At 43.6% G+C, this 25398-nt stretch overlaps 1 protein-coding gene across 4 annotated transcripts in view; it reads left to right on the forward strand.

Annotated features, from left to right (window-relative positions):
* The window catches only part of SLC16A1 (solute carrier family 16 member 1), a 203703-nt gene that overhangs the window by 168001 nt on the left and 10304 nt on the right, over positions 1-25398 (forward strand). For all 4 annotated transcript variants that reach the window (XM_078644437.1, XM_078644438.1, XM_078644439.1 and 1 more), the window contains 3 exons: positions 8677-8932; positions 11200-11343; positions 11873-12736. In XM_078644437.1, coding sequence (XP_078500563.1) covers positions 8677-8932; positions 11200-11343; positions 11873-12736 — 1264 coding nt within the window. The remainder of the gene's footprint in view (positions 1-8676; positions 8933-11199; positions 11344-11872; positions 12737-25398) is intronic.

The raw sequence follows: 25398 nt of genomic DNA on the forward strand, positions 1-25398 counted from the left end.
GAAATCGACCTCCCAGCTAAGGGACATCAGAAAATACACTACCCCACTCCTGGGAACTACCTACCCCCAAGGCCTCACTGTCCACTCCTGTAGAGGTTCCCACGAGTGAGTGGTTGATTGGAACAGACAGTCACCCTACTTGTGACCACACTGGGAACACTCACAGCAACGGCGTTTGAGATGGGGCTGTAGAAAAGCAGCGTTTGTCTTGTAAATACCAAAGCTGCCCGGCGCAAGACGCCTCTAATTCACTTCAATAATAGTTACCAAAATAAAGAGGCAGGCGCTAGGAACTGGAAGGCAAGAACAGGTTTATTGCTCCAGAGGAGAACACGGTGATGGATCAAGCCCTGATCTTTGGACTGGGTAAGAGTGGTCTGCTTAATTCAGGCACTCTGTTCATCACCACCCCCTTTTCTGAATCATTTTGTCCACCATAAGCGTGGAAGGGTATACTCAGATGTGAGTCCCTTGCTCATTGCACCATCAGGATTCAAGCAAGCCGGGCCGACGACGCCTGAAATGGCAGAAACCGGTCCCCGGAAGCTTGTTTCCTTCCCAGTACAAGAATTGGCTTGGTAGTTTGGTTTGCCCTGTTCCCATCATGCACTGGGACAGGAACAGACTAATTTGCATATAGCCAAGTTCTGAGCTGGGATGGTGCAGTGAGCTAAAAAACGGTGATGGATCAAGCCCTGATCTTTGGACTGGGTAAGAGTGGTCTGCTTAATTCAGGCACTCTGTTCATCACCACCCCCTTTTCTGATCCAGAGGAGAACACGTCAGGTCTGACACAAGGGATGTCTTCAGGAGGTGTTCTAACAATTTCTCTGCTGCTCTCCTTTTTATAAACGTTACAGTGACTTTATTGGTGGTCAAACATCCTAGGAATTCCTGCCTCTAGCCGGTTCCCACACAGACCCACCAGCTGTCGTTCCCCCTCCCAAATCTAACAGATGATTGCCATCTTGCAGCTGGACATTCCGACAGGACATAAAAGTGTGTGGGATCTGTCAGATCTAAAGGTTATGCAAGTGATAAGATCAATAATTTTGGTTCGTGCAACAAGTCTTGCTGTGTGGGGGCAATAAAGTACGTCCGCAAGGCTTGGTTTACAGCCTGGGACCGGATCAAGTGGCCAGGTGCAGTTGGGGGTTATCAGAAGGCCTTGCTCATGTATAGGGGATGAAAGGACAAATGTGTTTTAGGGTGAGAAGTGGCTCCGGGGATTTGTCAGGCTGACCAGGTTTTATGACCTTAGTGCATTTGGTCATGCTGAATCAGGGCACCGGGGATGGTTGCAGGGTCAGGGTGAATCATAGGTGACTCGCAAAGCGCGAGATGGCTGCGGCACCTAAAATGGATGCCGTTTACGTGCGGACGGTGGCTCTTGTTAGGCAAGATGGCGCCGGTGATGTTCATGATTGTCGATTATGTTTTAACAGGGCACCTGTTAGAACTGGGAGTCTCTAGTTGGCAGAGGTATGTACCACTGTCCAAATAGGGACCCTTGCTTCTAGTCACTCTTTAGATAACCTCTGCTCACCCCCCTGGTAGCTTGGCACAAGTAGTCAGGCTGATCGAAAAGCAATGTGTAAAGTATTTGTACCAACACTCACAGTAACACAGTGAAAACACCACAAACTAACTCCACAACCGTTTAGAAAAATAAAGGTATTTAAACTAAACTACACCAGACCAAAATGACAAAAATCCAACATACACAGTTCAAGAATATGGTTGCGAAAGAGTTCTTAAAGTTGCGATCAAATAATCCACAGTTTTGCGAAAAGTTCATGGTTGTGTCACGTTTAGCCAACAGTACCTTTTAAGTGTGACAACGTTCCAAAACAGAAGCTGGTGCGGTGAAAAACAAGCGATGCGTTACTCCTGAGACATTGGGGAGGCGATGCGACAATTCCGCTGGATGTAGCGGCGTGTTGCGACTAATCCGGTCTGTATGGGGAGGAAGGCGATGACTTGTATGGATTCCGGTGCGTAGGAAGTTTGGTTTCGCAAAGACACGATGCGATGATCTGTAGGGGCTGCAACGATCTCCTGGGCGACGATGCGTGATCCAGCGGCGCTCTTCCTCTCGCAGCTTCTCTAGGCGATGGCTCCGTGACAATGTTCGCAGCGACGTGATGCGATCCGCAAGCAGGCGGTGCGGCGATTTCACCCAGCGATGACAAGCTCTGCCACGATGCTCGCAGCGATGGTGATCTTCCCGGAAACAAAGGATTTAACGTCTCCGGCAGTGGCAACAGGCGCTGCGAATATCTCGGCCTTCGTAGCGGCGGGAATCTCCTTGTGCTGTTAGGGATGTGCTGCGAAAGCGAGCGATGCAGTAACTTTTCGGTAGCAAAGTCTCTCAAATCTTGGTTTCCAGCTTCCCAGCACAGGTACAACTTCCAGAGGAACCACAACTGGCCCAAGCACTCTAGGAAGAACCGAACTCTCTTAGCAGAGCTCAGTGAAGCTGGGGGTGTAGTCCTTTTTGTTCCTGGGACTTCAAAACAGGGAGCCAGCTCACAACAGGCCCTTGGAGATTCCTTCAAGTAATGGGACAAAGCAACAACAAAGTCCTTCCCCTCTCCTAGGCAGCAATGCAACTGCAGGTCAGTCCAGCATCACACAGCAGGGCAGTCCTTCTTCAGTCTTCCAGCTTTCTCCTTGGCAGAGGTTCCTTCTTGTTTACAGGATGATCTAATTTTCTGTAGTCAGGGGGTCCTGTACTTATACCCCTAAAAGTCTTTGATCCCTTTGTGCAGGAGGGCTCTGAGCCCGGTCAAAACCAGTTCTGGGTGTTCCTTGAGCACTTTGTTTTCCTGGCCTCTCCTTTCCTTTCAGGTAGAGGGGCAGGATCGTCAGCTGCCCAGCAGGAGGTGGAGCCAACATTGTGGAAGGCAGGCACAGCCCTATTCAGACCCAGGTGCTATCCCCTCCCACCACTCAAGATGCAGATGCAGTCATTCAGCCGAAGGCTAACCAAGCCAGCCTCCTGGGAGCTCCCAGCCCCTGTCACTCTCAAACCAGACAGCCAATTCACAAACAGGCCAAGGCACACAGAAGGGTCAGACAAGAGAACAGCAACTTTCTAAAAGTGCTGTTCTCAAACACAGTATTTAAAAACAACCTTTCCTAAAATATGGGTTATTAAATCCTGAGTTCAGGGATACCAGACTTTTATGTCCTATCTTGCTCCCATGGGAAGATATGCTTGTAGCCAGCATCCCCCATGTTAGCCTATGGGGCAAGATAGCCTTACAATAGTGAAAAACGAAAATGGCTGTAATTCACTACCAGAGCATGTCACCTGCACAAGTACATGCTCTACCTTTCACATACACTGCACCCTACCCAAGGGGGGTACCTAGGGCCTTCCATAGGGTTGACCAATGTGTACAGAAAGGGAAGGGTTAGGCCTGGCCACTGGGGACACTGACCAGGAGGACATGGCAGTTCACAGACTGCACGCAGGCACTGCGGTGGCATGCCTGAGATACCATTTTAGGGCTACTCATGTGGGTGGCACAATCAGTACTGCAGGCCCACTAGTAGCATTTGTTATCACCGGCCCTGGCACACTCAGTGCACTTTACTAGGGACTTCTTGGTGACACAAATATGCCAATCATGGATAACCAATCACAATATCAATGTACACAGGGAGCACTTGCACTTTGACACTGAACATCAGTGGCAAAGTGCCCAAAGCATCTAAACCAGCAAAAACGAAATCCAGCACAGCATCCAAAATACAGGAGGAAGAGGCAAATAGATTGGGGGAAACCACGCCAAAGATGCCAAGTCTAACTGCACCCCATACCACTGCCCACGAGAACTTCCTCCCGTTTATTTTGGAAGAGGCATGGAACCACCATTCTCACGTCTACCCCCCCCCCCTCCCCCCCCGAACCTTACTCTGGCACTTGTCTGTCCCTTCCTGGACCTCCCCATCACTCTGCTGTGGGAAATCCTCATCCACCCTTCTTTGGGTCCCTTCCAGGTACCTTCTTAGACACTGGTACCAATTCAGAAGTCTGCTTCCCTCGCAAACTGCCTGGCTCAGTGAGCTTAATATCAACCAGGTGTTGGCATAGGTCTGTAAAATTGTTACTGGGCATGTATTCGCTTAGAATCCGATTGTACATCTCAATATAATGATTATTCCCTCCCCACCATGTAGCTGTTTCCAGAGTCTTCCCCCAGTAATTTTCTCGGACCGTATGAGTCCTTGGGGGTATCTCATAAGTCAAAAATAATTTGTTAGGGTTATTCCCCACCACTTAGCAAGGCTCCAGATCTTTTGGAATGTGGACTGTTGTCCCCAATGGACACTGCTTTCACTGTCACCAATGTTTCTGGACCCTGTGCTTTGAGGTCTAGCTCCCTAAGACTCACTTCATGAGTCAACAACATTGCTTTTTTGTCAAAACAGCCCCCTTCCCCCAACACCTAAATCTCAGCTGAGGCCTGTTACACAGACCGAGATCAGTGGATTACTGCTTTAGTATCGGTCTTAAAAATGGGGAATCTGAGTAGTATACATCAGAAGAGCAAGTTAGCCTGTCGAACACTGGGTTGCTCTCCGCTCTTCCACCTCTCCAATCTGTTGAATCTACTCTTCCTTTTCAAAATTCCGAATAAGAGATCTACACACTGGCAAATGTTTTGGACTCTTTCGGTTCAGCGTATGTGCCCTCTGAAGAAAACTGCCTAATACTTGCCTAGGTGGCACGTATATGCTGCCCCAGCCGTCTCTTTTGGAGTGGAGTCAACACAGTGCCTCAAGACGGGAGCTTCTGGCCCACCTGGGCTTACCTGGACATTCTTCCGAATCCAGTCTGGCACTTGGAGATATTTTAAAGTTGAGGCATGTGCAGTTAGACTAACCACTAGAAAGAGCATTACTGAAGTTACAGTAGGTAATTTGTTCTACAAGTTAATATGCATTTGATTTTGTGATTTACAAAACACAAATTCCTTTCGTTTGAGGTACCAATAAAAACATTTCGCACACAAGTGCAATCGTAACCAAAGGGGTATCTATTGGAAATGTTGACAGTACATGAAGGCTTTTCTCCGAGTTATGTAGCGGCTCGTAGGGCAAGCTGTATTTTTCTCCTGAACAGTACTGCAGTTCTACAGCTATATTGGTGAACTGGAGCACAGTTTAACTTCTCAACTGTAGAAAAACAAGGCTCCAGGCCTTATTCCTAAGCATGTAACATGTTTAAGGGTGGAATGAGACTTAAAGCCACCTTAAACGTATTCCAGTTTTCAAGTAAGCTGCAGGTGTTCATGCTGTTATGGTCTGTTTTCTTTCTTTCCGATACTCCAGACTTGTGGTCAAAGGGGTGTATCTTAATTTTGATAAACTGTTTGATGGGAAAGGTTGTTTACCTGTAAAATACTTTTTCTACCATGAGTACCTTCTTTAGGTTTATCAACAACCCACCCTGTACCGTGACAGAATTATTGGGACTGAGTACTTTTTAAAGCCGGTTTGCTTATTTCAGTTGCTTAACTAAATAAGATTGTGGAGACCGCAGTGGTTATTGGGTGCTTTCCATTTACCTATTCCTATTGAAAAGAAGAAAATAACATTTGCAGAATCCTTTAAAAAAATGTTTTATTTAACTTAACGTGTTGTGTGTGAAGCAACAAATGTTGCTTCACATAGTCATTTTGTTTATGGCTAGCGTGGTTTGTTTCTTACTCTTGAGACAACTTACACGATCAAAGCAATTCTTAGAATAATTTAATAAAAATACCCATTTTGAACATACTGTGTGTCTGATGCAAGCCTCTGCCTTTCAGCTTTGCTTTGTAGAGTAGAATTGTGAATACTGGAAGATTAGTAGTCCCTTCTCCTCTGAACCCAGCCTCGGAGACTAGACCTGGACTAAAAAAATCACTAACGATACAATTCTCAAGACGGGCAGAGTGTACAGATGTGGCACCGCAAGACTAAGCATAAGGATAGTGTAGTATACGTTAACACGCGCTAGTCACCTTGAAAATTCTGATACGGTGCGCCTTATTCAGCTTTAATCTCTTCCTCGCATTTGTTCACGCGCCTTAGACAGCCTTCTTAGCTTCTTGCGCTGTATGTCAACAACGCTGCGTCTTGTATCACATGCGTCTTCTCATTGCCTAAACATGGTTACCATGGCAACCTCTTCGCATCCACAATTATGCGCTTTAACTTCAATTTCTAAAATGGCTGACTTCTACACGCTCGTTAGGTGTACAGCGTTGCCAACCACACGCGACTCTTATTGCCAACCACGACTCGCGCTGCTCAATTTTTTTTATAAATATATAGTTCCACTTTCGTTTATCCAGCCAGCATACAACTCTTGCAAAACGCTACATGAACCAGGCGTGACTTTTCTGCTTTTACTGTTGCGTATTGAACAGCGTTTCTTCGTTCGCCCCGCAGCGCTCACACCTCGATGCTGATTAACGAGTTTAGATGGGTTCTTAATTTCCTCTTGAGCATCGTCACCATAAATAATGTAGTGAGTTGCTCATTAAATCGCTCAGTCTTCATGCTTTAAAGTAGGTTTATTGAGCTCAAGAGAATGAACAGCGACATCAGGCAGAACCAGCATCAACTGCCAGATCGCCTGCATTCCAACACAGAACATGGAATGCCCACACAACAGGATTCTTACTACAAGTGCCTGAGAGGCACAATACTCAGAATACTACAGATAGCATTTGGTAAAGAGGATGGTAAGTGAGAACATCAGACACAGTGAATCGGCCAAGGCAATTGTGAGACTCTCAAAATGGTGGCAGTTCAGTAAACCCCAGACACAGAACTGTTATCGCAGAACATCGCTTATACGAGGTGAGAAAAACAAACTCTGTGCTTATGACCCGCAAGATTATTCTTGGGGACAAATCGCCACAAAGGAAAACTAGTTAAGCCTCTACCACAGTATTCTAACTTTTAGCACGCAGTCTAAAAATAGCCATTGAAGGCTACCAAAGTGAATTTTGATTGGGCGGAGGCCCGTAAAAACCAGCACCCTGATTCGCTGAGACAGTCTATGATACATAAGTCCATAATAAGTCTAAAGATTATAGGACCTATCTCTACTGCACCTCCAACAAATCCCTACCATGGAGGAATAACCGTTGTTCTCTGTGCTACATGGCTACACCCAGTCTGGGAGGCCCATCACAGCACCTCTCGCATACATAGATCCTAGGTTGCAGAATTCCACATAGGCAGATGAGTGCCAAATTAAGTGCTAAAAGACACTATTTAAACTAAAACCATACTTAAAGCAGTGCTAGAGCTGGGACATTTTTTCACGTACCTTTTTTTTGTTCTATTGTTTTGATTTCCTGGCCGCAAGCTCTGTAGTTCAAGGAATGGATCACAGACCGCCAGCTTCTTGTTAGACCTACCATTTTGGGATTTATGTCACATAAATTAGGTTTGCCTTCTGAAAATCCTTCTTTCTGCTTTTTGAGAAGTCAACCTAGTATTCTAATACCATTTGTCACTTCCATTTGTAGAGTTAAAGATGAAGAATATGCGTGTGTTTATTTGAGCGAAGTTGGCTAAATGTTTAATCCAGAATTGATTTACATGGACCTAGATTTGCAGGTTAGATATGGGGAAAATCTGCATAAGAATTACTCAAAATGTACTATATTTACATAGTGGTTATTGTAAAAATGGTATTCTAGTTGTGACTCAATTTGGTTTTGGCAGTGGTTAGATTGGGGGTGGAGAAACTGTTCTGGTAGAATGAAATTACAAAAATGAATACTCGCAAATACTAGCTTTTACGTCCACCAGGCTGAAATTTGCAACTGTAAAAGTTAATTGACAGGAATGCTGCTATTGTAATATATATTTGTAATTTGAAATGGGTTTAGCTATGTAATGTTTAGATCTTACTGGGTATCCATTTCAAAATAGTGGTCCAAAGTCTTCTGCCTGTTATCACTTCTACATTGAGCCACTGTTAACCCCTTCCACGCTCATGACGAGCTGGGCTCGTCATGAAGCAGGGCGCTCACACGCTCATGACGAGCCCAGCTCGTCATGAATGCACTAAATCCCCCATACCCCCAGCACAGCAGGGGAATGTGCAGAGCGGCGAAGGTGTTAAAGGAAGGTTTATGCTAGTAGAATCCTGCTTTGTTAAAGAATGGATGCTGGCATCACATGAGGTCTTTATCACCCACGTTTTTTTTAACGTCCCTAGCTTTTGACTAGGTTTGCTCTATGCAGGTACTACCTACATTAATAACATTACGCTGAAACAGGGAGGGTAGCAGCTAGAGCGATAGGCCTGTCATTACAGGGAGTGGAGGGTATAAGTAGGGCATTCGGGAAGTGGAAGAACTCGATAAGGGAATGTTAAGTTAGTTGAGTAACTGGTTCAATAGATAGATTGTCTTTTCTAACAGTTGAAAAGTTTTGAACAAAATAACCAGGACACTTAAATTCTAGAATGGTTTTTGACCATGGAGCGTTTTTCCTTCATACGTATGCTTTATAGTCAAAGATCATGGCTTTGTGAACCTTTTCATCCTATTCTTCGGTAGTACTAACACGAGTAGAGAATGATTTGAATATAATATCCTTTTTGTGTCAAGTATACAACTTTTTCCTGCTAACATGTATAATCGTTTTCCTTTGCAGATCCTTGAACAACCACAACTTTTACCAGCATTTCTGAAGATGGCCCCAGCAGTCGGGGGCCCAGTTGGATACACCCCACCAGAAGGTGGTTGGGGTTGGGCCGTGGTAGTTGGTGCTTTCATCTCAATTGGCTTCTCCTATGCCTTTGCAAAGTCAATCACTGTCTTCTTTAAAGATATAGAGGTTATCTTTGGAGCAACGAGTAGTGAAGTATCATGGATTTCATCGATTATGTTGGCTGTAATGTACGGAGGCGGTAAGCTGTTCAAACTTGTTTTTTTACTGTGCACAGTGAAATGAAAACCCAGTTAAACTAATGGCAATGTAGATGTTGTAGAATATATTACACTGCACTGCAACTGTTTCTAACATTAATAAATATATGTGGTCTATACCATCTTCCCATGTACAGTACTTTACATAATACTGATTCTCATAGGGTTATTCTCTTCTGCATTTCCCAGCCTTGTCAGTGAATTGTCTTAGCAGTTTGTGAAGTTAATGATGCGGAAATTGTATGTAGGTGTTTTTCAAATCTAAATTTAAAATCGTATATTTAAAGATTGGTCCATCACAGTTGGAAGAAGTAGGTTTGCAGAACCTGATTTCCTCAATTTGCTATTTAAATATCTTTACCATCACCCTTTACCGTCATACTAGGATACCAAAGGGCATGCTAGTTTGTAGTGTTTTGTTGTATATCACGTTCACATAGGATCTCGGTGCACTTTAATCCTAGACCTGTGGGGCAAAATAATGCTTTGGATTCTTTTAATTCAGAATAAAAGTCCTTAAAGAATGGTTATGGAAATAATGAATGATTTGAACAAAATAAATGTACTAGTCACTCCTTAGTCTTCATATTCCCATGTGCCTTTCCTGACTGTTGCTGTCATTACGTTTGGCAAACTGTGGCTTTGAAACATTGGTCTTGTGAACTGACCTACTTATGGAGAGGATATGCCTTTATGCACACATCGTTTCAATGCTGTGCTGTCTGTCTCGGCATTGCATCAGGATTTGCTTTGTACCTTTTGAGTGCTATTGTATTAGTATACCAAAATTGTGGGGCAACTTCTTAACCCCACTCCAGTGGCGACAGCCTGTTTATTCTGCATTTGCATCAATTTCTTCATTTATTTGTATTAATCTTCATTTTTAAACCATCCGCTTTGCGCAATATTTATCCTGTTAAATAAACATCCTTCATAATCCATCCTAAAGCAAGGAGTTGCAAATTATCAAAGTTTCTCATGCTTTGGTGGGCCAGACGAACCTCTCTCCCCAAAACACGCACTGAAGCATGGTTCTTATTTCAGCAGTTTATTTCTATCTAATGCATTTCGAACCCTTACATGGGTTCTTCGTCAGGGAAAACTGTAGACAAACAATAAGACATATATTTACAATCATCTTCGTGACATGTTAATTTCATCAGATACATTCACTTCAATACAATATATGAATGCTTTCTATGCCCCTCATGGTCCGTTTTTCTAGTCGATTTTATTTCATTCAGATGCCCCCTCCACTTTTATCTCAATGCTTTCTATCCATGTTTTCAAAAACCTTTTCCTCTATGTGTAAGTTAAACCTGCTAAGTTCCCCGTTTCAATGGCTGTTACTCTCTCTTCACACCACAGTGTCTTCCTCTTATTATTCTACCAGATTCCAGCTTCCCTCACTCTCTCTCTTCTCCCAGCCTTCGTGTGCTGCGTTAACTTTCCTCTCTTCCCCCTCCCAATCTCCCAACTATTTTCTCTTTACCTGCTGAAACTGCTTTCTCCCTCTGCTCTCGTGAAACTGGAACCATTTCTTTCAACTCGTGTCCTTGTTATAAAGATGAAAACTCCCCTTCCACGCTCGGTTCTAAAAACCGCCCCTTCAATCAACATTAATAATATGCACCTGGTTTTCTACCATATTTTTTCAACCTCTTACACCGCCCAAACTCCTCCTAGTTTATAGACTCCTACAACTCCCACATTCCTCCTTTCTGGCATCCTTAATGCCGTGTTTGTTCTTTCCACAGCCACCTTTAAATCGAACTGTTTAAAAACTCTTTTCAAACTAATTGACCATTACAAGTAAATAATAAACACAGCTATTGTATTAGCCCACGGTCGCTGGTAAATGTGCTCGAGATTTGCATCCTGACTGCAAAGTGTTTAAAAATTTGAGCTGTTAAAACTTCTTTATATAAAATCATATATGCAAATACGTGCCAGACCCTATTCCAGTGGGGTAGCAAAATAGGAGAATTGTTTGAGCATCAGTAGTAGAACTAGGCAAGCTAAAAATGACATTGTAAAGTGGCAAGGGGACATTTTGGAAGCCTAATCGATAAGGAGTGATAATTTAAGTTGATCTGAAATATACTGTTTATATTTATCACAACAGATTTATTCTTGAATTGTTTTGCGAACAAGTTTTAGGTAATAAGTGTTTGTTGAAAATGTAGGATTTCTTGCTTTCTGATACATATGCGCTACAAGTAACCTTGTGTTCCTCTTTGTCCTGTAGGGCCCATAAGCAGTATTCTGGTGAACAAATATGGAAGTCGGCCAATAATGATTGCTGGCGGGTGTCTTTCCGGTTGTGGGCTAATTGCATCCTCTTTCTGTAACACTGTGACAGAACTCTACTTCACTATAGGAGTGATTGGAGGTAAATTTGTCATAAATCCTTAATATGGAAATGTAATTCAGCAACTCCTTGTGTAATTCTGAATTTAATGTTTAACGATGCATTTAATTTTGCAATACATATAAATGGGTAAGCTGGTGATTGGGTACCATAGATTTTCTAAAATGTCTGCTTTTAATCGTCATTAAACCTTCAAAACCAGCCATCTAGATTCTGCCTAGAAAAAGGTACAAAGCTCCACTGGCCGAAATTATTAGTTATCTTATGCCAAAAAACCAACTGCTGGTGAACTTGCCCTTGATGAAAGAAAGTTAATATGCTACTGTATTCACACAAGAGATAATATTCCTTTTCAGAGTTTTTATATTGTGCTGAGCTATTTGTATATAAATGCTCTACATGTCGTGGCTATAAATTTGGTTGAATATTTGAACTGGTTTACTATGTAACTTCAGATGGTTGGTTGGAATACAGTGGTCACCTAATAAAGTGCATGGAAGGTAGCCAAAAACAACTGCCATGTTTTAAACAGTGTCTTTTCTCCCCTTAGGTCTTGGACTGGCATTTAACTTGAATCCAGCCCTGACCATGATTGGCAAGTATTTCTACAAGCGACGCCCTATTGCCAACGGGCTTGCTATGGCTGGGAGTCCTGTATTCTTGTCAACTTTGGCACCATTGAATCAGTACCTGTACACTATATTTGGATGGAGAGGCAGTTTCCTAATTCTTGGAGCTCTTCTGCTGAACTGCTGTGTTGCTGGATCTTTAATGAGGCCAATAGGTCCTAAACCTGAAAAGGTGAAAAAGGTGACCAAAGAGGTCCTACAGGAAGCTGGGAAGTCCTCAAAAAAAGATGATGGCAGTGGTGATGCAAACACAGATCTCATTGCGGGAACACCAAAGACCAAGCCCACAGCCTTACAGACCATCAATAGGTTCTTGGATTTGTCCTTATTTACTCATCGAGGTTTTCTGATCTACCTCTCTGGCAATGTACTCATGTTTTTTGGATTGTTTACTCCTTTAGTCTTCCTCAGCAATTATGCTAAGAGTAAAAACATTTCAAATGAGCACGCTGCTTTCCTACTTTCCATCTTGGCTTTTGTTGATATGGTCGCCAGACCTTCCATGGGACTTGTAGCCAATACCAAGTGGATAAGGCCCAGGATTCAGTACTTCTTTGCAATTTCCATTATTTACAATGGTGTGTGCCATCTTATGGCACCCCTTTCCACCACATATGCTGGCTTTTGTATCTACGCTGGATTTTTTGGATTTGCTTTTGGATGGTTAAGCTCAGTGTTGTTCGAAACATTAATGGACCTTGTTGGATCACAGAGGTTCTCAAGTGCTGTCGGACTGGTGACCATTGTGGAATGCTGCCCTGTACTTCTTGGACCACCCCTTTTAGGTACAGTATGTTCAGTAATTACCTATAATGTTGCATTGCCTTTACTTTTTTATGAAAATACTTGCCACGATATAAGGGTGAACAATTTCAGTATGCTATTAGAAGACTTTAATCACTCACCGATGTTTATGAATTAATGTTATGTAGGGAATGGTGCACAGAGACTTTTTATGCATGGTATTCTGGACGCAGCTTGGTGAATTTGATTGAAAACTGTGATAATTAGACCAAAAACCTGTCTAAAGCCCTAAATGCCATTTTCAAAACACAGCTTTTCTTTTTAAAACGTCCAAGTATAGGGTCAGGTATTCCTCAGTTGCAAATATTTTCTCTTAACACCATAGCACATCATGGTCTCGGTGGATGTACCCTACTAACCTAGAAGGGTATTTTACTACATTTATTTCTTTATTAATCGACAGTGTGCCGCTTATTAGCTCTGTGTCTCCATTGTTGTGGAATAAAACATAACAAATGAGCTAGACCTGTTCTTAGAGACTAGGATGGGAAAACTTTTTAAGCAGGATCGTTTTTTTCTCCATTCCAAGAGTCTGTTTAATCTGAGAGAAGTGTACAGTAGTTGCTGGAATCTGCGCAGGATTGCATAGCTTTTCTTTTTATTGTGATCTCCTCATTTGGCACTCTACTTTTTAGCTCCGCTAATAAGGAAGCAAGTCGAACCTTCCTACATTAAATACATGTATTATGATGCTAGAAGTATTTTATGAATATAGTTTCCCTAATCCATCTTTGCCAATTTCTGATCATCACACTGGCCATGACTACCAGCCAAAAAGCAATTCTGCATTAACTGGACAATACTTTGGTTTTTAAAAAACTTAAATGTCCCAAAGTGATACTTCTACCTTATTGAAGGGTTAGATCACTGGCAACTCTGATGCAAGCTGCAGTGTCCGTGGAACATGTACACATTTGAAACCTCTGACTGGAAAAGATGAGAATCCAACGGATGAAGAAATGGAGTGGGTTTGCCATGGATGTATAGTGAAATAGCGAGTGACTTAAAAGTGAGGGGAAAGTTGAAAGGAAATAACCTAGGTGTCTTGGTCATATGTGAATTTACTTTATCTTCCGCTAAAGAGTATCATACTGTTTTTTTGCCCCAATTATTGATTTTCTTCCTCAAGGTCTTTATAATTGAACCCTCTCAGATTTTGTCATACATCCTCAGGGTCTTATAACTAACTATCGCATTAACAAACCTAAAAGAGCAAACTGTCTACCTTCTAAAATACAGGGAACTTCTCGGGTGATCCATCCACGCTACAGGTTTTACCCCCTCCCCCCAAAAGGCACCCCACAGGTTCATGGAGGAGAGCTTGCTGAGGTTCTGCAGAGGTTCTAGTATTCATTGGCATTTAAAACCTTACAGACCCGATAGTAACCCTTGCACCTGAAGGCTTTAGACTTGATACCATCCCACTCTTGCCATGTGAATTTACTACAATACGCTGCAAGTTCTTGATTTAAAATGATACATAGAAATATTTCCTCATATGTCCAGGAGTAATAGTTTACTATATGCAGATAAAACACTTCTTTCATATTCAACATTTGTTTTCTAGAGCTTGATGCATTAAAGCTTGAGTTTTTTACAAGCAATCCGGCTCGGAGTGGGTATTAAAACTGCAGTGTCCGTATTGCAGTTACTTTGAATTCTACTTTAATACAACTTAGCCATCTCTGTAAGAGCTTGGATGACTTCCAACTGATTAAGCAAGCATTAAGAGCTCTGGTGGTTCAATTAAAATTTACTTCAAAAGCTACTTTAACACAACATCTGGACAGCTGAAAATGCTAGTGTCCACACACAGTTGAATTGTTATGTCTTGTCTACAAGACAGAGCACATGCTCTGCATCTTGTGAGTTATACGGTTAGCTTGCAGGTGCCTTAAGGCATACCCATTGCTTACCACTATTGGCGTGCATATACGCTTTCCTTCCTCTGCGTTTGTCCCTCCCGTGGAGTATGGTGCATCATTGTGTCCTTAATTGCATCCTTTTCAGGTGCTACGTTTACCTTTTTGCTTAAGCAATGCAGAAGGGTGGATATGTGGTCCAGCTGTCTTCCTAGTGTGCTTCTCTTACCCCATACTGCTCTCACCCATGTGGTTCTTTCCTACCCCAATTTGTGATCTGCTAGCTCTCGTGCTTTCCTGCCCTCATTGCTTACTCGCCGGTGTGCTTCTCCCCCTCCCAGCTCGGTTTCTTGTTCACTCAAGTAAGTTTGATTTTCTCCTCTGTATTCCACATTACTCTCAATCATGCCAGTTTGCTCCCCTAGTATCTTCTGTCGCTTCCCTTCAATCTTGTGCATGCATAAAAGGACCCTGGTAGGCTCGGTCACTCTCCCTACCCTAAGGTCACAACCAATATAGCATGTTGTGGGAGCTTGTGTAAAAGCAGATGCTAGGTGGTTAGGGTGGTATGCTGTTCTTAACCGAAGTGATGGCTTAAAGGCAAATGGCTGAAAAACTTAGCGTCTCAAATTCTTGAGTGTCACGAGTACCTAACTAACAGATCCATAAAATTATATGTGAATGTCCCACTGCTTAGGGTGGTGTGATTGGCCTTGCAGGCTTCATTGACCATAATCTAGCACATGACCTGGCAGGCAATGGGTCCTGCAGATTTTCTGCAAAAGACTGCAGAAGGCAGAATGAGAACTTCTTCTCTCCAGTGACCCTTTGGTATATGACACTGAAGAAATGTATTAACTTTTTAAAATTATGCTTGAACTAAGTATCTTGCAAAGAAAGAGAACTGGATGATTGGCCATTGAAATGGACCTTTGAACAGTAGCATCAGCCCACCAAACTCCCCCCTCAGCCTCCCTCCCAGTTCTACTCATAATTTGCAGCTCTGATGAAAGCCAAATGCTGGGTCCTCTCCCAACTTGTAGTGGCAGCTAGGATGCTTGTGGGGTAGCAATTCTCCATGCTGGGTTCTTGTCTAAGTGCTTGATTTTCCTAATGACACCTTAGTGCTAGCACATGGAAGACTATTCTTGAACACAGTCCTGCTGAGGATGTCTGCATGGAATGCAATCCCTTCCTGAGTGCAACTTTGCTGCAGGGGTTGCAGCCAAGTACAACCTTCCCTCCTGTGCACCACATTGTGTTGCTCCCAATTAGCTATAAATCGGAGCCTTGAATACTCTTGAAATTGATCAAGTAAACTTCAAATCTACATTTACAGGTGCCTGATAGCAACGACCTAGTGCGTACACCCTCCCACCAATACAGCCCTTAATACATCAAACATAATCAGATCCTCTTATTGCCTACACTTTCTAAAATCTTTACTCTGGTTATCCACCATCAGAGATAGTTTAGCAGCAATTTCATATTTCAGAAGGCAACCCAAATAGATGTAGTGATCAGGTAATTGATGTGGGATATGTTTGTAATCTATCCACCAATCTACTCCTGCCTCCATATGGAAGCACATCATTGTGCTGAAAAGGTTTATGGCTTCTCACTTGGAGCCCACACACAATGGCGACTTGAAAGGTCTATTAGTATTTCTAAAAGTAATTACCAGAAGAAGACCGGTCTACAAATACAGACTTTTTGACTAACGAGCTGCCCCTAAAGTTCCATATAGACAAAGTGTGCTAAAGACAAATGCATATTTAATGACCAGTGTCCATAATGTTTTTTAATATTTTTTATTTGAATATTCAAATGTGGTTACCCACATACTTTTCAACACTGGCAACTCCACCCCAAACTCCTTGGCACACCAAGCGTGGGCTCGCTTTTTACGTAACTGGACCAAGGCCTTCAAGGTCTCCAGCAAGTTAGACCTTTTGTAGTATTTGCTATGCCGGTCTAGGAAGACCCTCGTCCAGTAAGATCCCACTCTACCAGAGGGTTTTGAAAGCAGTGACTTTCTGTTGCACTTTATTAGGGCACTTGTGTGGACTACCCTCCTGTCCATCTAGAACATTCATATGGTGAGCCTTATATTTTTTTTTTTTTTTTAATTGAAATATGTGAATCCAAAAAGATTAAATGCTGGAGAAGTTTACAGTTGTCTCCAATCGGTGCTGTGATAGTGTGGGGTGCAGTAGAGTTAAAAGCGTTCTGCCTTCTTTGGCTGTAAAAATGTAATGCGCTGTTACCTCGTTGCAGCGATAAATGGATTATAGGGGTCCTTCGTAGAGGAAGCATTGTAGTGGTGTAAAACTGTGTTTGATACCATCCTATTTGGCTGGGAGCTCATTTGGCTGTGGGTCCCCTTGAATTTTCATTGATAAAAATATGAAATCTGAATACAGGACTTAGTTAACGCATTCTCGGTAGACTAAATCAATTGCCTTTATTTTATCCTGTCTTCTAGATGTTAAGGACCTAATTGGTTCTGGTATTTAAAAATTAGGTATTTCCATAAGACTATGCACTTGTTTATTCTGACTACAGCGCTGGATTGTGATCATGCACCTATAATTTGTATTTGTAAAGTACAAACATATCCCCCCTAAAGGGTTTTGGCTCTGGGGGCTGTTGGGGAGATTAAGTGAGCTATTGCCCAGAGTCGCATGATGCTGAGCTTCTGCTGGGGATCGAATCTTGAGCCCCGTCCTCCAGAGTCTGTCCCTCTGGCCGCTGCACCGCACCTCTCCCTGTGCAGGGATCCTCAAACTGTAGTCTTTTACACCAAGTAACATGAAGGCCAGAGAAAACCGCTCCATTTTTCATTAAAGGTGCTAGCGTTGCCTTTTGCATAAAATTGGAAATGCCGGTGGTAAATGCTCACAATTATGGTAAAGAAACTTGGGTGAAGTAATTTACCCTAGAAGTACACTGTGTTTAAGAGGCTAATGTTAAACTGAGGGCCCTCTTCACAGTCCTCTAGTGGCAATCAGGACGCTGACAGCAACTTAAATAAGATTTTTTTTTTTTTTTTTTTTGCAGTTACATTTTTATCAAATTAAATGAATGTTTAAAGTGCATTGTTGGGGTAATTTGACAGACTCTTACTACGAAACTGAAGTAAGAATGATGTGTCCAGGGGCGGAGCTCGCTGGGCTCAAACGGCCACACTCTGTGTGCTACATCGGCCACTCATCCATCCTACACAATCCTTTTGCCTGAAGAATGTAAATATCCGTAATTTACAACCGTAATCGCCTTAATTTATTGCCTTTTTTAAAAAAAATTTTTTTAAGATTTCAAAACCTTTATTGACATTTGCAAAAAATTACACAGCCATGTGCCTACAACCTTGGGGCCGGCAGTGTGAAAAAATAGACTTATTTCCTCAGGGATAACACAGCCCTTTAGCCGACAACCCTGGGGTCTGGCGGCAAAGCAGGTATAAATGCATTCTGGTCAGTCAGCATGTGCACAATATGAATAATTTGCGTGCCACATAGCCTGTGAAAATTACGGTTAGGCACTTGGGATTGGACCTCATCCCTCCCTGCCATAACGCCCCATCTTTTGTGGGAAAATATTTCTTAGGGATTTGAAACATACAATCCTTATGAACAACCCCCTCCCCCCCCCCCCCCCCCCCCACCCCCCAATTGAAAACACACAGTACCACAATCCAGCCTCCAAGTACCTCAGTCCCTTCGGAAACCCGTACTCAGCCATTCATCTGTCTACCAGAGAGCGGGTAGGCGTCACGTATCCCATTGCAATATCCGAAAGAGAGCAGACTGTCTCAAAAGGAGCATTTGAACCCTATCAATCGAACCCCACTCCTCAGCCGACCCAGACACACTCCCCTCCAGACCCACCGCTACAGGGCTCGTATCCCTGATATTCCCCCATAGCGCCCACAAATGGCACATTCAGTGGATCGTTAATGTTACCTTCTCTGTGCTGTCCGAAGTGCCTAAGAGAGGCACTCAGCCATCGCGCGCCTCATCGGATTCGCCCTCTGCTTCACTGCCTCTTAAATGCATTTGATACAATCCCCGAAAGTTCTTCGGGCGGCTTGTAGGGGGCAGCAACTCGCTATAGTGTTCAGTTTGCGTGCAGCAGTAGAGCATATCATGCGCCCAGCGTTTAGTTGTAGGTAGTGGCCCTCTCATCCAACAAAGCGCCACCACACGCCTAGCCATAAACATCCCCATGTCCATGAGCCTACGGACCGCAACCAGCAGTCCCCTGGAATGGCCGAGCAGCACCAGCGCGGGGTCCGGGGTCAGCTCAAGCTCCAGTATCTTGTTCATTGCGGTGAAGATGCTGCCCCAGTAGGCGATGACCCACCGTTTTACCATTGTCTCGCACTGGCCTTCTGCAATGGGTTGGTCTACCACAAATCTGGTGCAGGGATTTCAATAGTCTTTTAAATCCTGAATACAACTGCTGCAACGGCCCTCCCTGTCATCCCTCGACGGCCGTGTGGGCTCTCGTAGACCTTGCTGACCGAGCGGGTCTACTCAATATCTGGCACCATAGGTCCCCCCTGGGGCGGGATACACTTGCTCTTCCACAGTACACAAAATCCACACCGATACTAATTTTTGGCTTATACCAAGGGGATTAGTGTCTGGAGTCCAGCGATGTGAACCATTTTCACGGACCTACTCTGATTACTCGCCCTGTCATGTTGGAACTTGAGCACTGGGCCTAAAGGGCCACTGCATTTACTTTGCACTCCCACTCTCTAGTAGACTCCGTGGTCAGTGCTAAATTGAGCCAAGTCATTGAGGAATTCTTCCACATTAACATTGGTGCTGTTAATAAGTTTGCTACGGTCTGGAAGGCCTTCAATGTCTAAATCATAGGTGTTGCTTTATCCAAACACGCAAGGGTACTTGGGTTTCTTCGAGGTCGTTTGATGCACCTTGAGGAGGAGATACCTGAGTTGGAATGGAGATAGTGTTCTGCTGACTGCCAACTCCTAGGCGATATTAAAGCAAAGGTGGATGACTTATGAGACTGCTCAAAGCAAAGTTAACTTGCACACAACAATGCTACTACCGCTGATTAATTTAGCACGTACAGCTGTGACCTGGCTTAACTCGGAGCATAGGGAACATTTGCTGGCACCGTTGCTACCGGCGTAGATTCGTGCGGCACTTAAGGGCGTGCAATCAGGGAACTTGCCAGGTACAGGTGGGCTAACTGTAGCCTTTTACAAGGCTTACCAGGTTCTACCGGTTCTCCACTTGGTTACACTGTATCAGGGGATGGCAGAGATGGTCATCATGCCTACATCCATATGCAAGGCCTTGATAGTGACACTAGAAACCTAGCAAACCTTCGACTTTATGTTCATGTTACAGACCACTGTCACTGCTAAACATAAACACCAAAGTTTACGACCAGATATTGGTCAGTAGATTGGATCTGCTTCTACCCAGAGTGATGCGATTGGAACAAGCCAGATTAGTCCTGGGCCGTAGTCTCACCTTCAATCTTAGAAAGCTGGTCAGCGCTATCCAGCATATTGATCCAGAGGTGAGGGCAGCTGCTGTGTTCTTGGATGCGGAAAAAGGATTAAATTCTGTTGAATGGAGATTCATGCTGGCTGTTTTGCACATTGGGGTTGGCGAGGTATTTTCTGTACCTGGTGAAAAGGCTCTACACTTTGCAGACCTCCCGGATACACGTCAATGGTGTTATATCTGATCCCATCGCGATCTCTAGAGGCATGAGACAGGAGTCCGGGTTGCCCTCTGTCTCTATTGCTGAATGTATTGGTGGCAGAACCATTGGCGTGTGCTCTTCGTGAGTCTTATGGACACAGGAGCCTGAACTTCCCAGGTTGCAACCTAATAATCTCTGCATATGTGGATGATAAATTGTTGTACATATGCTAACCGGAGAGAGATCTCACCCCTGTACGGCGCAAGGTAGTGCGATATGGAATTTTCTCCCTTCTCTGCGTGAATTGGGATTAATCAATGTTTCCACTCACCCCGTCCTTAACGCCAATAACCTTGGAATACCCCTTAGTGGTCGAGTGAATCGGTGCGTTGCCTGGAGATACAGGTGACACGGACTCGGCAGTGGTCTTCCTCGATAATTATGGTAGTCTAGAGCGATGTGTGACAATTTACAGTCCCTCATGATAAAATTGGACTGGGCGGGAAAACAACCAAGAGCACGCTGGGATATATGTATCCTGCCATGTGATGTGGGTGGCTGTAATCTCTGGACTTTGATACACACTGCAACACGGTACAGACTATGATTGCTCACTATTGGCTACACCGTCCGTGCGATTTGCCACACCTATACCTTGAAAGGAACGCCGCAGGCTCCTGCACGTTACCTCAAATGTTGTTCAGTAACCCGGCATGACGCTTTAGATTCCTTAAATATCACAGCACACGCCTGTCATTGTCTACTGGAGCATCAGGCTGGTTCCATATGGTATTCACAGCATGTTCCATTGACTCTGTGTTCTAGTTTGCTATGGGTCGGGAGAGAGGAGTGACATAGGCCTTGCACATGCTCTGGATTGGTACATGGGAGATTTCTTCCAAGATGGCATAATATGCAAGTGAGAGATGGTTCAGGATCATGATTACATTACTTGGCTATCGGCAGGGATCCACATAATAGGTGATCAGATTCTTAAAACTTATGCTGTTCAGCGTTGCCACTTATGCTCTATCCTGAAACTTTCTGGATGGGATTAAATAACTAAGCAAGACAAAATGGATATTATATACCTGACTTCAGTTGTTTAACATTTTCAAAGCGTTCCATGGTAGGTGGTTAGTGTCCTGCCTTTCAACTTCCTTTTGTATGGTTGACAGACCCCTCTCCGTTAAGAAATACTGAAGGTAAACCTGCTGTACTGTTCAAATAAAGTGTTCTCTCTCGGAGTCCTACAGATGCTTGGAGATGGGGTCACCGATTTACCTAGTATTTCGGTATTTACTCCGATTCCATATATACACATTATTGAGGTCAAGCTTCTCTGTACGACTTGTTTACTTGAGTGAATTCTCTGTATTTTCTCCCATTTTTCCTGGTAGTCCCTTTTGTAGAGACAGTGATGGACTTGCTTATAACCCATGTTTTCCATTCTGTATGTCTTTCAAGTCTTAGAACTATTGCAACTCCTCATGATTAAATGTTGCGAGCTGGAAACGCATTATGTAGATTATGGTCGTGTCATAAAAAAAGGGCTTTTCGCTCGCTTTGGTTGCGAGCCCTAGAAATTGCCTGCCGCTCTGCTCTGTATACTGTGAGAGTGAAGTTCCTGTTTATCTTGAAGCCTTTAATGCGGAGGATGCGATGTTCACATCTTGCGCAATACCATACCCTTCCACTAAAGGAGGACATTTCTCTGGAGAAGACACCAAAGAGACCTCCTCTTGCTGCCCCTATCTCGAGCTTCGAGAGAAGAGCTTCCCTCTCAGCCTGTGCTGTGATGTGCAGCACACCATGTGCGCTTATGTCGCAGAATGTGAAACCAGCATCCTGACCTTTAAGGCATCTTTGAATCTCTCCTCTTCTCAAGCACAGATCATAACAGTACACGTTTCATTGAAGAGGGTAGAATGTCCCCTTTCCACTCCTACTTTTCACTTAGTGGATCTCTGCTCTGATTGTCGCAGGAAGGAGATCCCTGAGCAGGGATCCACATAATAGCCGATCAGCTTCTCAAAACCTCTGTTGTGGTCTTAACTACAGTTGTTACTTGCTTTGGAGACTTAGTAAGTTGTGGATGATGTGTGCTTAGACTTAATACATGTGGCTATATCATGAGAGGCATTGCGTGTGCTCATCTAGACTTAGAAGTGTGTAAGGACCACCATTGTTTGAGTATAAGAACATCTGCAGGTTGTTTCTCTGAAAAAGTCTGCTGCTATAGAAATGTTGTTCCCTTCCTATCAAAAGGGTTTGTTCATCTTTGTGATGTGAAGGATGTGTTGGGCCTGTGGGTCTCTCTCTGAAGCAGCTATTACTGGTCTTTTTGATTCAGAGTGACCAGCGTGTAGCTGATGAGCGATTTGAAATTCTAGTGGTGTTTTGAAAGTTTTACATGGTAGGTTTTGCCGGAATGTAGTGAAGGTCTCCTTGTACTGGGAGGCCACAGTCTGGAGTAGGGACATATATGGAACTTAAAAAAGAATGCAACAATCGAGATTCCCTCCCTTTTTTCATTCTAAGTTGTCAAGACAGGAGTCTGTGTTTTTCCAATCTTGTTCTAAGGTTGTCTAATTTGGATTGCATATGCTTCACATTATTATTGGTTTCTGAGGACTAACGCTCAACAGTCTACATGCATTTCTTGATTGCTTGTAGTACATTCACTTTTGTTTGGGGTGAAATTGTAGCCATGGTCTCTGCAGAACCTGCCAGTAATGCTTGATGTGTGTCTTTTAATGTCCACCGGATAGTACCCAACACAAGATTATTTCTAGCATTTTGTGCAGTTTGTGCAAGCATTCCTGAATTAATCAGTTTCCTTCGGATCATTCACTTTATCCAATATTACCAAGTATTTGGGGCATCATTTAAAAGTTACTGAACATTTTTGCATATATTGGCTTTCGTTTGTTTTTAGTAGTTGCTTCATACATGTGTCCTTTATTAGCCATTTGCTCTCTGTGTTACTCCTCTTAAAGTGTGTGATTAAGTTTAGAAGATTTACTAATTTATTGTGTCTTGTTACAAAAGTGGAGAGGTGTAGGCATTTGTGGCTGCCAAAAACCACCAAATGTATGTCCTCTGTAGAAATAAAGATGGTGACTCCCACAGGCTGGGATGAGGTCATAGATCCCAAATTCTTCTGAAGCGCTAGGTGCCAGATTGTCCCTCATATCTGTGGGCACTTCTGAGTCCTCTGGTATCTTGTTGGGAGCTCATCTGTGAAATCACCTGGGAGGTTGCTTGCCGCAGACTCTGGTTGGAAATGGGCGGCGCCCAGCGGCGGCTACTTCGCTAAGGCAGAGGAGCATTGCCCTGCTTCTTTTAAGCAGTGTAACTAAGGGGAAAATAACATGGAGTTATCGTTTTATCATTTTTGTTTTTGTTCCTGCTGCTTTTGCATTCTGGGGCGGAGGCGAGGCAGCTCTGCTCTCAGATCAGTAGAGGGAAGAAGTAGTTTGCCTGCTCTGAAGTGCGCATGAATCTTTAGCCAGACAAACAGTCGTGCACACTTTGCTTGTTGTCCACGCAGGCTGCATTACAACCTGGGTGGAGTGCATGCCCACGCCTCCATTCCCCATCTGAGCACCGAACCACGGCGCTTAGACCAATCACAACGCTGCATTTCTTTTTTTACTTTCCCTCATCCCTGTCCCCTTGCCCGCCTCCCAGAATATGTGCCTGCCACCACTGGCAGCATCACATTGAGGAGTTTGCTCAGATTCAAAAGTGAGCCCATCAGTGACACTCAATCAGATTCTGTCATTGAGCAATACCTTCGCTCTCTCGGCTCGTTGCGGCCTTGGGCACCTTCTCAGCCACTCTAGCTGTATGCCTAGAGCTGTCATCAGTAACACTGTAGGTGAGTTACCCGTGAATTCCTTAAACGTTTCGTACAGTCTTCAAGCTTGGGAAGAGATGTGGGAGGGTGGAAGGGAGGGATTGCATTTTTTGGGGGCTTTCCTGTTGCAGGGGATAGGCCGCTCAAGCAAGTGGGTTACTTAATTTTTTTAATTTTATGTTAATTGGGAGAAGTTTAGTAACATAATATATCTGTATTTTTTGCTTCTAAAGGAAAGCCAGTGTCGGAGCACATTTTGCACAATGCTTTCTGAATCACCAGGGTAACCACATATTCAGAGTTGTACAGGTAACCACTATTCCTAAACTCACTCATGTTCATATTGCGTAGTGCATAGCTTTCCTTCATATCCATTTTTCATTCATTAGATTTTAAATATGAATTGCTGCCTGGTTGGTACATAGTGGAACATCATTCTAACCTGCAGCTCAGTTAATGGCCTAGGTATTGTGTTTTTGGGCAGCCAACAAACCTTCTATAGCACTGTGAGCAGAAGAGTCTGACTGTTGTAGCTGCATTACTTTTGTAGTTTAGCCATCCAGGGTTGCAGGAATTACGGGTGGAAACATTCACATGTCTATTTTCTACTATTTCTACAGTAATTTTATTTTCAGTATTCTGAGGGCAACGGAATATCTCCTTGTCCCTAGATACAATCACATTGGTTGTGTTCACTTGTGTCATGCCCCATGGTACACTGAACAGCAGAACAATATATGCTCCGCAGTTTCAGGACCTGTGCAGCAAGTTGGGCAAGTACTAGGTGACAATCTGTTCTTAGTTACCACACAAGTGCATTAAGTGATAGGAAAAGGTCTTGTCCTAAGTACCATAAACTTAGTTTTTGCTGCGTTCAACTCAAACCCTCTCAGGCCACAGAACTTAAGGAATGGATCAGTCCATTTTGAAAGGCTCATTTCAGTCTCAGATGAGAAATGAGTCTTCAGCAAAAAGTAAGAGTAGTACAGTTGAACCATCTGTTGGGTGGGGGAGGGAGGTCGTTCAGTCAATATAGTTAGTATGTTACCAAATATTAATATATGTATAGAGAAGTGTGGATGCTAGAACACACCCCTGGTGAATGCCTCTTCATTGAGATGAGATCTGTACGTTTTCCTTTGTCAACCCAGCTCACTTCCGCATAATTATCTTCATGTGAGGGTGCAATAAGGTTAACCAATTCATGAGGGACACGACCCAGGATGCT

This window comes from Lissotriton helveticus, chromosome 5_1, assembly GCF_964261635.1.
Source record: "Lissotriton helveticus chromosome 5_1, aLisHel1.1, whole genome shotgun sequence".
Lineage (NCBI taxonomy): Eukaryota > Metazoa > Chordata > Amphibia > Caudata > Salamandridae > Lissotriton > Lissotriton helveticus.